This window comes from Entelurus aequoreus, linkage group LG19 (genome assembly GCF_033978785.1).
Source record: "Entelurus aequoreus isolate RoL-2023_Sb linkage group LG19, RoL_Eaeq_v1.1, whole genome shotgun sequence".
In the NCBI taxonomy this organism is placed as follows: domain Eukaryota; kingdom Metazoa; phylum Chordata; class Actinopteri; order Syngnathiformes; family Syngnathidae; genus Entelurus; species Entelurus aequoreus.
The window spans coordinates 45,572,811-45,590,514 of NC_084749.1; the positions used below are offsets into that span (position 1 = coordinate 45,572,811).

The 17,704-nt window shown below is 40.8% G+C and overlaps 1 protein-coding gene across 5 annotated transcripts in view; it reads left to right on the forward strand.

Moving 5' to 3' along the window:
- The window catches only part of LOC133635399 (contactin-associated protein-like 4), a 207,247-nt gene extending 189,836 nt beyond the window's left edge, over positions 1–17,411 (forward strand). For 4 of the 5 annotated variants that reach the window (XM_062028565.1, XM_062028566.1, XM_062028568.1 and 1 more), the window contains 3 exons: positions 7,340–7,555; positions 13,293–13,364; positions 15,728–17,410. In XM_062028565.1, the coding sequence (XP_061884549.1) occupies positions 7,340–7,555; positions 13,293–13,364; positions 15,728–15,921 (482 nt within the window). In that variant the 3' untranslated portion in view covers positions 15,922–17,410. Of the gene's footprint in view, positions 1–7,339; positions 7,556–13,292; positions 13,365–15,727 lie in introns of all 5 variants that reach the window. The other variant, XM_062028564.1, reaches the window with a different exon arrangement.
- The last annotated feature ends 293 nt before the right edge of the window (positions 17,412–17,704 follow it).

The following is a 17,704-nucleotide window of genomic DNA, read 5'->3' on the forward strand; positions in this document are numbered from 1 at the left end:
CCTTCTTTTATTTTGGACCCTCCCCGACCACATGGCCACCTTTGTTTCCAAAGGACAAAGGTCGCCAAAAGTTCACAGAAAAGGTCGTAAACAATTCACAGGAAAGGTCAGTTCAAAAAGAGTTCCATAAAATAGTTAAAAAAGAGTTTGTAAAATACTTCAAAAAGAGGTCGTCTGGAAATTGGGCAGATCCTGTCATCTCTCCGCTTTGAAGTCCTTGGGCCGGAACAACATCCTTCTGTTGATTACCATACATGAAAGAACACAGGAACACCATCTTGCTTACCCCCCCTCCCCCTACACCAGGGGTGTCCAAAGTGCGGCCCGCAGGTCATTTTTTAACGGCCGCATGGCACATTTTAAAAATACGATTGAAAAAAATAAAAAGTGGTATAAAAGAGCAAACAGGTGATATGTAACAAGAACATTTTGCAATGTTTACTCTAATAACACAAAGCTGCCATGCAGGCTGTTTCTTTCTTTAAAAAATAATAATGAAGCAAAATCAGTGTCATTATGAATTATTGACCTATTCAAGGCTCCAATTACGTCACATTAAATATTCCACTTTGAGATATTTTGGGGGGAAAATATTGCATATTTTGTGTTTTTTTCCATTAAAAAAAGAGGGTTTTCTTTGACAAAAAGAGCACACGACTTAAATCTTTAAAAACGTTATATTGACAGATAGATATACCTAATGTTGATCTACAGATTTAAAACTTGAATAATAATACAAATAATAATACTGAATAGTGACACATTTTTTATATTTTTTTGACCAAAACCCTTTGGGGTCCCCGCGATCAAGGCTGAGTGGAGGCCTAAATGTGAAAAATATCAAAATGGCCCCCGCTTCCTTTGATTTTTCAGTGTGTGGCCCTCAGTGGGAAAAGTTTGGACACCCCTGCCCTACACAGTGGAGTTTTACGAGCCTTACTCTTGGTAGGTTTCAAAAGACAGCCTTTTGTCTTCTCACCTGATAGAACTTTTTTGTGATAACTTACAAACAATTATTCTAACAGTTATCATTATTTTATTTTTTTTGGTTCGGCTATTTCTCTGAAGCGTCCTTCCTTTCCAGTAACAAAAAAAAGTGAACGTTTTGCACGTTCAGATTAGCTTTGCTGCCTGCTGTCGTGTTCAAGGGTGCAAAGAAGAGGGTTTCTTCTGTGCTTCTGTGAAGCTTTTTGACATTCAAATGGACACAAAGAGCACTTTGCTTTCGCAATGACATTAAAAAAACAAAAAAACATCACTATAGCCACCCCATTCATGCATTTATACATCCATCATAACGCCATTAAAAGCATGTTTATGACACAAGGGTGAGTTTAGCAATGTAAATGGCAACGGTAGCGTTGAGGCTTTTTGTCCGTTGCAAAAATGACACTGTATATATCTGACCTTTTATCTGTTATCTTAGTGTGGAGCTTCAGTGTCTTTATCCTCCACGTCTGCCTACCAGGGGGCGTCAATCTGCCATTGCGATAATAACTTTGGAAAAGGTCCTTCACTTTGTATGGTAATGAGGAGTGATTGAAAAGAGCAAATTACTCTGAAGATTGGAGTCAGCACCCCGCTTTCAACATGACCACCTGCAGGCCTTCGCCCATGTGGGGGGGGCGGACTGAGTCGTGGCGTCGGAATCAGAATACTTTTTATTGCCGTTATTTGAGAACGGGTTCACTAACTAGGAATGCTAACATTAGCATGCTAACAGTCAACTCTGGGGTAAACGGTTTCTTAATTAGCTCAAAAAGTTTGTATAATAATGTTAGCATGCTAACAGTTAACAATTGTCACATGCCAAGTTATATGACTCTGGGGCATCCATCCATCCATCCATTTTCTTTCGCTTATCCGAGGTCGGGTCCCGGGGGCAGCAGCCTAAGCAGAGAAGCCCACACTTCCCTCTCCCCAGCCACTTGGTCCAGCTCCTCCCGGGGGATCCCGAGGCGTTCCCAGGCCAGCCGGGAGACAGTCTTCCCAACGTGTCCTGGGTCTTCCCCGTGGCGTCCTACCGGTCGGACGTGCACCAAACACCTCCCTAGGGAGGTGTTACCAGATGCCCGAACCACCACATCTGGCTCCTCTCCATGTGGAGGATCAGCGGCTTTACTTTGAGCTCCTCCCGGATGACAGAGCTTCTCACCCTATATCTAAGGGAGAGACCCGCCACCCGGCGGAGGAAACTCATTCCGGCCGCTTGTACCCGTGATCTTCAATCAATCAATCAATGTTTATTTGTATAGCCCTAAATCACAAGTGTCTCAAAGGGCTGTACAAGCCACAACGACATCCTCGGTACAGAGCCCACATACGGGCAAGGAAAAACTCACCCCAGTGGGACGTCGGTGAATGACTATGAGAAACCTTGGAGAGGACCGCATATGTGGGTAACCCCCCCCCTCTAGGGGAGACCGAAAGCAATGGATGTCGAGTGGGTCTTGTCCTTTCGGTCATAACCCAAAGCTCATGACCATAGGTGAGGATGGGAACGTAGATCGACCGGTAAATTGAGAGCTTTGCCTTCCGGCTCAGCTCCTTCTTCACCACAACGGATCGATACAGCGTCCGATCCACTCTTCCCCCACTCGTGAGCAAGACTCCGAGGTACTTGAACACCTCCACTTGGGGCAGGATCTCCTCCCCAACTTGGAGATGGCACTCCACCCTTTCCCAGGCGAGAACCATGGACTCGGACGTGCTGATTCTCATCCCAGTCGCTTCACACTCGGCTGCGATCCGATCCAGTGAAAGCTGAAGATCCTGGCCAGATGAAGCCATCAGGACCACATCATCTGCAAAAAGCAGAGACCTAATCCTGCAGCCACCAAACCGGATCCCCTCAACGTCCTGACTGCGCCTAGAAATTCTGTCCATAAAAGTTCAGACCAGAATGAGTGACAAAGGGCAGCCTTGGCGGAGTCCAACCCTCACTGGAAACGTGTCCGACTTACTGCCGGCAATGCGGACCAAGCTCTGACACTGATCATACAATCAGACAGTCCCATACCCCATACTCTCTGAGCACTCCCCACAGGACACGGTCGAATGCCTTCTCCAAGTCCACAAAGCACATGTAGACTGGTTGGGCAAACTCCCATGCACCCTCAAGGACCCTGCCGAGAGTATAGAGCTGGTCCACAGTTCCACGACCAGGACGAAAACCACACTGTTCCTCCTGAATCCGAGGTTCAACAATCCGGCGTAGCCTCCTCTCCAGTACACCTGAATAGACCTTACCAAGAAGGCTGAGGAGTGTGATCCCACGATAGTTGGAACACACCCTCCGGTTCCCCTTCTTAAAGAGAGGAAACACCACCCTGGTCGAGTTGTACTTTTCATAAAGGTCTTTGAGCTGCTCTTTGTCGGATCCCTCACCTCGGACCTGTTTGTCTTAGGAGACCCTACCGGGGGGCATAGAAGTCCCCGGACAACATAGCTCCGGATCATTGGGACACGCAAACTCCTCTACTACGATAAGGTAGCAGCTCAGAAAGGAGTCTCTGGGGTATACGGTTTCTAAATGAGCTCAAAACAAGTGTCACATGCCAGGTTATATGACTCTGGGGTATCCATCCATCCATCCATGTTCTACCGCTTGGCCCTTTCGGGGTCTCGGCGGGTGCTGGAGCCTATCTCAGCTGCATTCGGGCGGTAGGCGGGGTACACCCTGGACAATTCGCAACCTCATCACAGGACTCTGGGGTATACGGTTTCTAAATTAGCTCAGAAAGTTAGCATGCTAACGTTAGCATTCTAACAGTCAACAAGTGTCACATACCAAGTTATATGACTCTGGGGTAAACGGTTGCAAATCCAGCTCTGCATTTAACCCATCACCCTTGATCACCCCCTGGGAGGTGGGGGGAGCAGTGAGCAGCAGCGGTGGCCACGCCCGGGAATCATTTTTTTGGGTGATTTAACCCCCAATTCCAACCCTTGATGCTGAGTGCCAAGCAGGGAGGTAATGGCTCCCATTTTCATAGTCTTTGGTCAGAAAAAGTGACCATGTGACTTCCAGGACATGGTGTTAGGTCCAAATCAGGCAAAGTATTGACAGAGACTTGTATTGTCATTCATCAGGGTTTTTTTTTTTTGATTATGAAGTCTGAAAAAAGCTGTGAAAATGAGTGAAAAGCCATTTTGCAAGTGATTATAAATCATTAAGGAATTACAGGTAGGTGAGTTTGGTAACAGAAGGCAGGAATGAGGCAGGCCGGTCCAAGAGATCAGCAACAGGCCATTAGACCGCAGAAAGGTCTTGCATCGTGTAAAAGGTAATTTGGCAAAGGCTGAGTAAAGTGTTGGTATATCTCCAGCATGGGAGGTAACTGTGTGTGGGGGCTGACAGAGGAGGTGGTTGAGCTGAGTGGGTAGGAGTGGCAAGCTGTTAGAGTGAAGCACACTGGCACCTGTGAGTGCTCTGTGGGTGTGGGATCCCCCGACGTCTCCAAATGTTGAAATCAAACCATGGAGCCATGGCGGAGATATTTATAAAACTGGGCATGACGTGTAGTGGAGGCTCCTCTATGGGGTCTTGGGGTACTAGGGGGTTAACCCCTTTACTACTGTTACCCCAGGTGGCCCTTGGCAAAGGCCTAGTACCTGACTGCCCCCTAGCCAGGGATACGGTGAAGACCTCAACGGCGGAGCAGGCGGAAGACGGTAGATTTAAGAACTACCACAACGGCTGCGATGGCGGAAGAAGGCTGCAGCAGAAAAGGGTCCCCAGTCGTCTTGGACTCCATGCCACTGGACCCTGACCCCGATTCTGTCCAGGATGGTGTGGTGACTGTCCGTGCACCAGTCTTCCCACGCTAAACTATGTCACGCACGGGCATCCTCCATAAAGGGATACACCCCTACCAGGAGGATCGTCATACTCGTTCGAGTGACCGCCGATGATGACGATGATTTATAAAACAGTCTTGCCTTCTATTTCAATTGACCCAAAACGAGGCGTTGGAATTGTTGCATTTTGCCTTACGTCAGCTGATACTTCAATATAGGTAGAGGTTCGCTCTGCGTCCGGTTGTAGTCCAAATTATTTTTCTTCTATCGTCTCGTTGTCAAGTAGACTGGCTGGTATATGCCAACATCCTCTGCTGTTACCATGTACAAAACCCATAAAGCAGTGAAGTTGTCACGTTGTGTAAATGGTAAATAAAAAGAGAATACAATGATTTGCAAATCCTTTTCCACTCATATTCAATTGAATAGACTGCAAAGACAAGATATTTAACGTTCCAACTGGAAAACCTTGTTTTTTTTTGCAAATATTAGCTCGTTTGGAATTTGGTGCCTGCAACATGTTTCAAAAAAGCTGGCACAGGTGGCAAAAAAGACTGAGAAAGTCGAGGAATGCTCATCAAACACTTATTTGGAACATCCCACAGGTGAACAGGCTAATTGGGAACAGGTGGGTGCCATGATTGGGTATAAAAGCAGCTTCCATGAAATGCTCAGTCATTCACAAACAAGGACGGGGCCGAGGGTCACCACTTTGTCAACAAATGCCTGGGCAAATTGTTTAAGAACAACCTTTCTCAAGCAGCTATTGCAAGGAATTTAGGGATTTCACCATCTACGCTCCGTAATATCATCAAAAGGTGCAGAGAATCTGGAGAAACCACTGCACGTAAACATTGAATGCCCTTGACACAATGCAAAAAAATAGTCACAAGGGCATGTTCACCACTGTGTTACATGGCCTTTCCTTTTAACAACACTCAGTAAAGGTTTGGGAACTGAGGAGACACATTTTTGAAGCTTCTCAGGGGGAATTCTTTCCCATTCTTGCTTGATGTACAGCTTAAGTTGTTCAACAGTCCGGGGGTCTCCCTTCTGCTATTTTAGGCTTCACACATTTTCAATGGGAGACAGGTCTGGACTACAGGCAGGCCAGTCTAGTACCCGCACTCTTTTACTATGAAGCCACGTTGATGTAACACGTGGCTTGGCATTGTCTTGCTGAAATAAGCAGGGGCGTCCATGGTAACGTTGCTTGGATGGCAACATATGTTGCTCCAAAAGCTGTATGTACCTTTCAGCATTAATGGTGCCTTCACAGATGTGTAAGTTACCCATGTCTTGGGCACTAATACACCCCCATACCATCACACATGCTGCCTTTTACACTTTGCGCCTATAACAATCCAAATAGTTCTTTTCCTCTTGTGAACAGGACGTCCACAGTTTCCAAAAACAATTTGAAATGTGGACTCGTCAGACCACAGAACACTTTTCCACTTTGCATCAGTCCATCTTAGATGAGCTCAGGCCCAGCGAAGCCGACGGCGTTTCTGGGTGTTGTTGATAAACGGCTTTGGCTTTGCACTTACAGATGTACGCGACCAACTGTAGTTACTGACAGTGGTTTTCTGAAGCGCTCCTGAGCCCATGTGGTGATATCCTTTACACACTGATGTGGCTTGTTGATGCAGTACAGCCTGAGGGATGGAAGGTCACGGGCTTAGCTGCTTACCTGCAGTGATTTCTCCACATTCTCTGAACCCTTTGATGATATTACGGAGCGTAGATGGTGAAATCCCTAAATTCCTTGCAATAGCTGCTTGAGAAAGGTTTTTCTTAAACTGTTCAACAATTTGCTCACGCATTTGTTGACAAAGTGGTGACCCTCGCCCCGTCCTTGTTTGTGAATGACTGAGCATTTCATGGAATCTACTTTTATACCCAATCATGGCACCCACCTGTTCCCAATTTGCCTGTTCACCTGTGGGATGTTCCAAATAAGTCTTTGATGAGCATTCCTCTTTTTTTGCCACTTGTGCCAACTTTTTTTCGAAACATGTTGCAGGCATCAAATTCCAAATGAGCTAATATTTGCAGAACATAACAAAGTTTACCAGTTGGAACGTTAAATATCTTGTCTTTGCAGTCTATTCAATTGAATATAAGTTGAAAATGATTTTCAAATCATTGCATTCTCTTTTTATTTACCATTTACACAACCTGACAACTTCACTGCTTTTGGGGTTTGCTTTTTTGTTTTGTTCCTCCTTTAGTCGCCCTTAAAACCTGCGTTGTTTCCAGTGGATATTTCTTCAGTCTGAGTTTCACCTTTCAGAATAAAATGTTCTTTGCTCTGCATGTCCTCACATTGTCTGACACTCTGCAAGTACTTTTGCTTCTTAATGCCAACTGAACATTCAATACATTTGACGGAAGTTTTCAAAGTTAAAGACTAGTAATTCCACAATCCATGTTCTTAAAATACAGATCTTATACGTTGCACAAACCCAGCTAGGTAAAACTGGTACTGCATTGACCCGTCTTCAGTGTGTCTGGGTGTGTGTGTTTGTGTCTTCAGATGCTGACGTGGCTGACACGGAGCTGGCAAGTTTGGCCTCCCTTGGCTTCAGCGGTTGTCTATCAGCGGTGGACTTCAACTCCATCAGTCCGCTGAAAGCAGCTCTTCTCCAGCCTGGCAGCCATGTGACCATCACTGGTGTGCTGACACAGTCCGGCTGTGGCTCTCCCGTCCTTGCCCATCCACAATCATCACAAACAACACATTCTTTACCAGGTACTTGAAACATTGTATTGTATTTTATCCTGTTTGAATGAAATACCCATTTGCTAAAGTGTACATACACTTGTAAAGAACATCATGTCATGGCTGTCTGGAGTTTCCAATCATTTCTACAACTCTTATTTTTTTGTGATGTAGTGATTGGAGCACATACTTGTTGCTCACAAAAAACATTCATGAAGTTTGCTTCTTTTATGAATTTATTATGAAAATGTGAGCAAATGTGAGGGTCAAAAGTATACATACAGCAATGTTAATATTTGCTTACATGTCCCTTGGCAAGTTTACCTGCAATAAGGCACTTTTGGTAGCCATCCACAAGCTTCTGCTGGAATTTTTGACCACTCCTCTTGACAAAATTGGTGCAGTTCAGCTAAATGTGTTGGTTTTCTGACATGGACTTATTTCTTCAGCATTGTCCACACGTTTAAGTCAGGACTTTGGGAAGGCCATTCTAAAACTTTAATTCTAGCCTGATTTAGCCATTCCTTTACCACGTTTGACGTGTGTTTGGGGTCATTGTCCAACTGCGCCCAAGACCCAACCTCCGGACTGATGATTTTAGCTTGTCCTGAAGAATTTGGAGGTAATCCTCCTTTTTCATTGTCCCATTTTCTCTCTGTAAAGCACCAGTTCCATTGGCTGCAAAACAGGCCCAGAGCATAATACTACCACCACCATGCTTGACGGTAGGCCTGGTGTTCCTGGGATTAAAGGCCTCACCTTTTCTTCTCCAAACATATTGCTGGGTATTGTGGCCAAACCGCTCCATTTGTGTTTCATCTGACATCACATGGACAAAGATAAGACCTTCTGGAGGAAACTTCTGTGGTCAGATGAAACAAAAATGTAGCTTTACAAGTGTATGTAAACTTTTGACCATGACTATATATATATATATATATATATATATATATATATATATATATATATATATATATATATATATATATATATATATATATATATATATATGTATGTATGTATGTATGTATATAGATATATGTATATAGATATATCTATATCTATCTATGTATCTATCTATATACATATATCTATATCTATCTATCTATATACATATATCTATCTATATACATATATCTATATACATATATGTGGGCTCTGTACCGAGGATGTCGTTGTGGCTTGTGCAGCCCTTTGAGACACTTGTGATTTAGGGCTATATAAATAAACATTGATTGACTGATATCTATATCTAAATCTCTCTATCTAGATACATATATCTACATCTATCTATCTATATACATATATCTATATCTCTTCCTATATACATATATCTATATCTCTATCTATATACATATATCTATCTATGTACATATATCTATATCTAGATACATATATATATATATAAATCTCTCTATCTAGATACATATATCTACATCTATCCATCTATATACATATATCTATATCTCTTTCTATATACATATATCTATATCTATCTAACTATATACATATACCTATATCTATCTATATACATATATCTAATCTATATACATATATCTCTATCTATATACATACATCTCTATCTATCTATATACATATATCTATCTAGCTATATACATATATCTATATCTATCGATATACATACATCTCTATCTATATACATACATCTCTATCCATCTATATACATATATCTATCTAACTATATACATATATCTATATCTATATGCATATATCTCTATCTATATACATACATCTCTATCTATATACATATATCTATCTATATACATATATCTATATCTATCTATCTCTATCTATATACATATATCTATATCTATATACATATATCTATATCTATCTATATACAAATATCTATATCTATCTACCTATATACATATATCTATCTATATACATATATCTATCTATATACATATATCTATATCTATCTATATACATATATCTATATCTATCTATATACAAATATCTATATATCTATATACATATATCTATCTATATATGTACATAAATCTATATACATATATCTATATCTATCTATATACATATATCTATATCTATATACATATATCTATCTATCTATATAAATATATCCATCTATCTAGATACATGTATCTATATATACCTATCTATATACATATATCTATATCTATATACATATATCTATGTCTATATACATATATCTCTATCTATATACATACATCTCTACCTATCCATATACATATATCTATCTATATACATATATCTATATCTATGTATATACATATATCTATATCTATCTATCGATATACATATATTTATATCTATCTATATACATATATCCCTATCTATATACATACATCTCTGTCTATCTATATACATATATCTCTATCTATATACATATATATATCTATTTATATACATATATCTATCTAACTATATACATATATCTATATCTATCTATATACATATATCTATATACAAATATCTATCTATATACATATATCTATATCTCTATCTATATACATATATCTCTCTGTATCTATCGATATATCTATATACATATTTCTATATCTATCTATCTATCTATCTCTTTATACATATATCTATATCTATCCATCTATATACAAATATCTATATCTATCTATATACATATATCTATATATATGTAGATACATATATCTTTATCTATCTATTTATATACATATATATATCTATATACATATATCTATATATATACACATATCTATCTATATCTATAGACATATGTCTATATCTATCTATCTATATACATTACCTATATCTATCTATATATATATATACATACATCTATATCTATCGATCTATCTATACATATATCTATATCTATATACAAATATCTATCTATATACATATATCTATATCTCTCTATCTATATACATATATCTCTCTGTATCTATCGATATATCTATATACATATTTCTATATCTATCTATCTATCTATCTCTTTATACATATATCTATATCTATCCATCTATATACAAATATCTATATCTATCTATATACATATATCTATATATATCTAGATACATATATCTTTATATATCTATTTATATACATATATATATCTATATACATATATCTATATATATACACATATCTATCTATATCTATAGACATATGTCTATATCTATCTATCTATATACATTACCTATATCTATCTATATATATATACATACATCTATATCTATCGATCTATCTATACATATATCTATATCTATCTATCTATATACATATATCTATATCAATCCTATCTATTTAACTTGAATAGGCCACCACTTAAGTTAACTTAAATAGGCCACCACTTAACTTAACTTAAATAGGCCACCACTTAACTTAACTTAAATAGGCCCCCCTAAGAGTGCTATGAAACATGTTCTTACCTACAAACAAATCCCAGCTAAGAAGACGTTGGTGAATACAAAAATCTCCTTAAAAACTTCCTAAGTGGGCCTAAGAACAAGATGTCCTGCCACAACTCTCGCCTCTTGACTAGACATGCTGCTTGATCCTGCAAAATGCTGCTGGTGTCAAAGAATGCCAGCGTCAACACTTGTGACACACCTTGTAAAGCTCCTAGAACATTCCCATAAACCCTCCAACATTTTACTGCCAAGCAACTTTGCTCCTCTTTATTGGACAAATACATCAATTCTCTGACGCGCTCATTTGATAGTTTGATAGTTTGCTAGTGCAATCTACATGTTTTTATGGAGTCCATGTATTGATTGGATCCCAAAGTGATATTCTGACCACCTTCATGTATGATGATGGGGGGGCTGCACCTTCATGTATGAAGATGGGGGGGATGACTGGACTGCACCTTCATGTATGAATACGGGGGGGATGACTGGACTGCACCTTCATGTATGAAGATGGGGGGGATGACTGGACTGCACCTTCATGTATGAATACGGGGGGATGACTGGACTGCACCTTCATGTATGATGATGGGGGGGATGACTGGACTGCACCTTCATGTATGAATACGGGGGGATGACTGGACTGCACCTTCATGTATGATGATGGGGGGGGGCTGCACCTTCATGTATGATGACGGGGGGATGACTGGACTGCACCTTCATGTATGAATACGGGGGGATGACTGGACTGCACCTTCATGTATGATGACGGGGGGATGACTGGACTGCACCTTCATGTATGGATACGGGGGGGATGACTGGACTGCACCTTCATGTATGAATACGGGGGGATGACTGGACTGCACCTTCATGTATGATGACGGGGGGATGACTGGACTGCACCTTCATGTATGATGACGGGGGGGATGACTGGACTGCACCTTCATGTATGAATACGGGGGGATGACTGGACTGCACCTTCATGTATGATGATGGGGGGATGACTGGACTGCACCTTCATGTATGATGACGGGGGGATGACTGGACTGCACCTTCATGTATGAATACGGGGGGATGACTGGACTGCACCTTCATGTATGAATACGGGGGGATGACTGGACTGCACCTTCATGTATGATGACGGGGGGATGACTGGACTGCACCTTCATGTATGGATACGGGGGGATGACTGGACTGCACCTTCATGTATGAATACGGGGGGATGACTGGACTGCACCTTCATGTATGATGACGGGGGGATGACTGGACTGCACCTTCATGTATGATGACGGGGGGATGACTGGACTGCACCTTCATGTATGAATACGGGGGGATGACTGGACTGCACCTTCATGTATGATGACGGGGGGATGACTGGACTGCACCTTCATGTATGAATACGGGGGGATGACTGGACTGCACCTTCATGTATGAATACGGGGGGATGACTGGACTGCACCTTCATGTATGAATACGGGGGGATGACTGGACTGCACCTTCATGTATGATGATGGGGGGATGACTGGACTGCACCTTCATGTATGATGACGGGGTGATGACTGGACTGCACCTTCATGTATGATGACGGGGGGATGACTGGACTGCACCTTCATGTATGATGACGGGGGGATGACTGGACTGCACCTTCATGTATGATGACGGGGGGATGACTGGACTGCACCTTCATGTATGATGATGGGGTGATGACTGGACTGCACCTTCATGTATGAATACGGGGGCTGACTGGACTGCACCTTCATGTATGATGATGGGGTGATGACTGGACTGCACCTTCATGTATGAATACGGGGGGCTGACTGGACTGCACCTTCATGTATGATGATGGGGGGATGACTGGACTGCACCTTCATGTATGATGACGGGGGGATGACTGGACTGCACCTTCATGTATGATGACGGGGGGATGACTGGACTGCACCTTCATGTATGATGACGGGGGGATGACTGGACTGCACCTTCATGTATGAATACGGGGGGATGACTGGACTGCACCTTCATGTATGATGATGGGGGGGCTGCACCTTCATGTATGAATACGGGGGGATGACTGGACTGCACCTTCATGTATGATGACGGGGGGATGACTGGACTGCACCTTCATGTATGATGACGGGGGGATGACTGGACTGCACCTTCATGTATGAATACGGGGGGATGACTGGACTGCACCTTCATGTATGATGATGGGGGGGCTGCACCTTCATGTATGAATACGGGGGGATGACTGGACTGCACCTTCATGTATGATGATGGGGGGGCTGCACCTTCATGTATGAATACGGGGGGATGACTGGACTGCACCTTCATGTATGATGATGGGGGGCTGACTGAACTTTTTTTTACATTGTTTCCAGAAACACCCGCCTCGCTGGATCCCAGTCAACCACTGGTCAACACCGTGAGGACTGACGCGGCTCTAATTGGAGGTATTGAACCGGGAATACACAGATCACCACTTTTAGCCTCCTGAGAAGTTGTTTTTTGGCCTATTTGGTTTTGACAGTAGGTTTTCCTCTATGCAAGATACCTTACTAAAGTGTAAACAAGACATTGGACACAAAAATGGAGCATTGACTCGACGAGGAATTCCAGAATCCCCATGGAAAAAAATGACCTTTTATACAGCGTTTAGCTCAGTGGTTCTTAACCTGGGTTGGATGGAACCATAGGGGTTCTGTGAGTCGGCGGAGGTCAAGACACACCCGACTCATCGTGTAAATACAAACTTCTCCCTATCGGCGTATTACAAATAAGGCAACAGCTGACTGATTTGCAGGTGTGTACTTTGTTGTGAGTTTATGTACTGTGTTGGTTTTGTTGTTTGAACAAGGTGATGTTCATGCACGCTTCATTTTGTGCACCAGTAACAAAACATGGTAACACTTTAGTATGGGGAACATATTCACCATTAATTAGCTGCTTATTAACATGCAAATTAGTAACATATTGGCTCTTAACTAGTCATTATTAACTACTTATTAATGCCTTATTTGGCATGGACTTATTATAACCCTAACCCTCTAACCCTGGCTCTAACCCTAACCAAATAACTCTAAATTAAGTCTTTGTTACTTAGAATATGTTCCCCTAGTGTCCAAATAACTCTTAATTAAGTCTTTGTTACTTAGAATATGTTCCCCTAGTGTCCAAATAACTCGTAATTAAATCTTTATTACTTAGAATATGTTCCCCTAGTGTCCAAATAACTCTTAATTAAGTCTTTGTTACTTACAGTATGTTCCCCTAGTGTCCCAATAACTCTTAATTAAGTCTTTGTTACTTAGAATATGTTCCCCTAGTGTCCAAATAACTCGTACATAAGTCTTTGTTACTTAGAATATGTTCCCCTAGTGTCCAAATAACTCGTAATTAAGTCTTTGTTACTTAGAATATGTTCCCCTACTGTCCAAATAACTCTTAATTAAGTCTTTGTTACTTAGAATATGTTCCCCTAGTGTCCAAATAACTCGTAATTAAATCTTTATTACTTAGAATATGTTCCCCTAGTGTCCAAATAACTCTTAATTAAGTCTTTGTTACTTACAGTATGTTCCCCTAGTGTCCAAATAACTCGTAATTAAGTCTTTGTTACTTAGAATATGTTCCCCTAGTGTCCAAATAACTCGTAATTAAATCTTTATTACTTAGAATATGTTCCCCTAGTGTCCAAATAACTCTTAATTAAGTCTTTGTTACTTACAGTATGTTCCCCTAGTGTCCAAATAACTCGTAATTAAGTCTTTGTTACTTAGAATATGTTCCCCTAGTGTCCAAATAACTCGTAATTAAATCTTTATTACTTAGAATATGTTCCCCTAGTGTCCAAATAACTCGTAATTAAATCTTTATTACTTAGAATATGTTCCCCTAGTGTCCCAATAACTCTTAATTAAGTCTTTGTTACTTAGAATATGTTCCCCCAGTGTCCAAATAACTCTTAATTAAGTCTTTGTTACTTACAGTATGTTCCCCTAGTGTCCAAATAACTCTTACTTAAGTCTTTGTTACTTAGAATATGTTCCCCTAGTGTCCAAATAACTCATAATTAAGTCTTTGTTACTTAGAATATGTTCCCCTAGTGTCCAAATAACTCTTAATTAAGTCTTTGTTACTTAGAATATGTTCCCCTAGTGTCCAAATAACTTGTACTTAAGTCTTTGTTACTTAGAATATGTTCCCCTAGTGTCCAAATAACTCATAATTAAATCTTTATTACTTAGAATATGTTCCCCTAGTGTCCAAATAACTCATAATTAAGTCTTTGTTACTTAGAATATGTTCCCCTAGTGTCCAAATAACTCGTAATTAAATCTTTCTTACTTAGAATATGTTCCCCTAGTGTCCAAATAACTCTTAATTAAGTCTTTGTTACTTACAGTATGTTCCCCTAGTGTCCAAATAACTCGTAATTAAGTCTTTGTTACTTAGAATATGTTCCCCTAGTGTCCAAATAACTCGTAATTACATCTTTATTACTTAGAATATGTTCCCCTAGTGTCCAAATAACTCTTAATTAAGTCTTTGTTACTTAGACTTTGTTCCCCATACTAAAGTGTTACCAAAAACATATAACTTTGTCTTGAATTTGAAAAGAAATCGACATTTTATTTGTCACTAAAGAAGGGTTGGGGGAATGCGCGTAGGAAACTGGTGATGTTCGGTACCTCCACCAAGGTTAAGAACCACTCATCTAGCTGTTGTACTCCTTTCATTCGAACATATTAAAAATGACACTTTATGCTCTGGCTGGCTACAAATCCTCATATTCACACCCTGCTTGTGTTTTTAGGGGTGATCGCGTTGGTGGTTTTCGTCACGTTATCAGTGTTGGCCGTCATCGCCAGAATCGCCTGCACCCGCCGTGAGACATACCCACACCCTGACTTGAAAGCAGCACAGCCTGACATCACCGACGCTCACCTCAGCGAAGAGACGGTATACCAGAGTGCAGCTCATGCCAACCAAAAGGAGTTTTTCATATAGACACGGAGCTCATGACAGAAGTGCTCCTCCACTCTACACCCCGTTTACATAGGAGCTGGGAAATTGTGTTGGATGTCAATATAAACGGAAAATCCTTTTCAAGCCATATTCAGTTGAATATGCTACAAAGACAACATATTTGATGTTCAAACTGATAAACATTTTTTTTTTTTGTGCAAATAATCATTAAGTTTAGAATTTGATGCCAGCAACACGTGACAAAGAAGTTGGGAAAGGTGGCAATAAATACTGATAAAGTTGAGGAATGCTCATCAAACACTTATTTGGAACATCCCACAGGTGAACAGGCAAATTGGGAACAGGTGGGTGCCATGATTGGGTATAAAAGTAGATTCCATGAAATGCTCAGTCATTCACAAACAAGGATGGGGCGAGGGTCACCACTTTGTCAACAAATGCCTGTGCAAATTGTTGAACAGTTTAAGAACAACCTTTCTCAAGCAGCTATTGCAAGGAATTTAGGGATTTCACCATCTACGCTCCGTAATATCATCAAAGGGTTCAGAGAATGTGGAGAAATCACTGCAGGTAAGCAGCTAAGCCCGTGACCTTCCATCCCTCAGGCTGTACTGCATCAACAAGCCACTTCAGTGTGTAAAGGATATCACCACGTGTGCTCAGGAACACTTCAGAAACCCACTGTCAGTAACTACAGTTGGTCGCTACATCTGTAAGTGCAAGTTAAAACTCTCCTGTGCAAGGCGAAAACTGTTTATCAACAACACCCAGAAACGCCGTCGGCTTCGTTGGGCCTGAGCTCATCTAAGATGGACTGATACAAAGTGGAAAAGTGTTCTGCGGTCTGACGAGTCCACATTTTAAATTGTTTTTGGAAACTGTGGACGTCGTGTCCTCCGGACCAAAGAGTAAAAGAACCATCCGGATTGTTCTAGGTGCAAAGTGTAAAAGGCAGCATGTGTGATGGTATGGGGGTGTATTAGTGGCCAAGACATGGGTAACTTACACATCTGTGAAGGCGCCATTAATGCTGAAAGGTACATACAGCTTTTGGAGCAACATATGTTGCCATCCAAGCAACGTTACCATGGACGCCCCTGCTTATTTCAGCAAGACAATGCCAAGCCATGTGTTACATTAACGTGGCTTCGTAGTAAAAGAGTGTGGGTACTAGACTGGCCTGCCTGTAGTCCAGACCTGTCTCCCATTGAAAATGTGTGAAGCCTAAAATAGCAGAAGGGAGACCCCCGGACTGTTGAACAACTTAAGCTGTACATCAAGCAAGAATGGGAAAGAATTCCACCTGAGAAGCTTCAAAAATGTGTCTCCTCAGTTCCCAAACCTTTACTGAGTGTTGTTAAAAGGAAAGGCCATGTAACACAGTGGTGAACATGCCCTTTCCCAACTACTTTGGCACGTGTTGCAGCCATGAAATTCTAAGTTAATTATTATTTGCAAAAAAAAAATAAAAAATTATGAGTTTGAACATCAAATATGTTGTCTTTGTAGCATTTTCAACTGAATATGGCTTGAGAAGGATTTGCAAATCATTGTATTCCGTTTATATTTACATCTAACACCATTTCCCAACTCATATGGAAACGGGGTTTGTACATGTTAAATACATTCCATCAAAAGTCCGCTTACATTAGAGACTTTGGGAGCCGTTCAATTATGCCTATAGAGCCCCTAAAAAAAACACCTCCATTATGGTTTGATATACATGATGTACATATATATATATATTGCCAAAAGTATTTGGCCACCCATCCAAATGATGAGAATCAGGTGTCCTAATCACTTG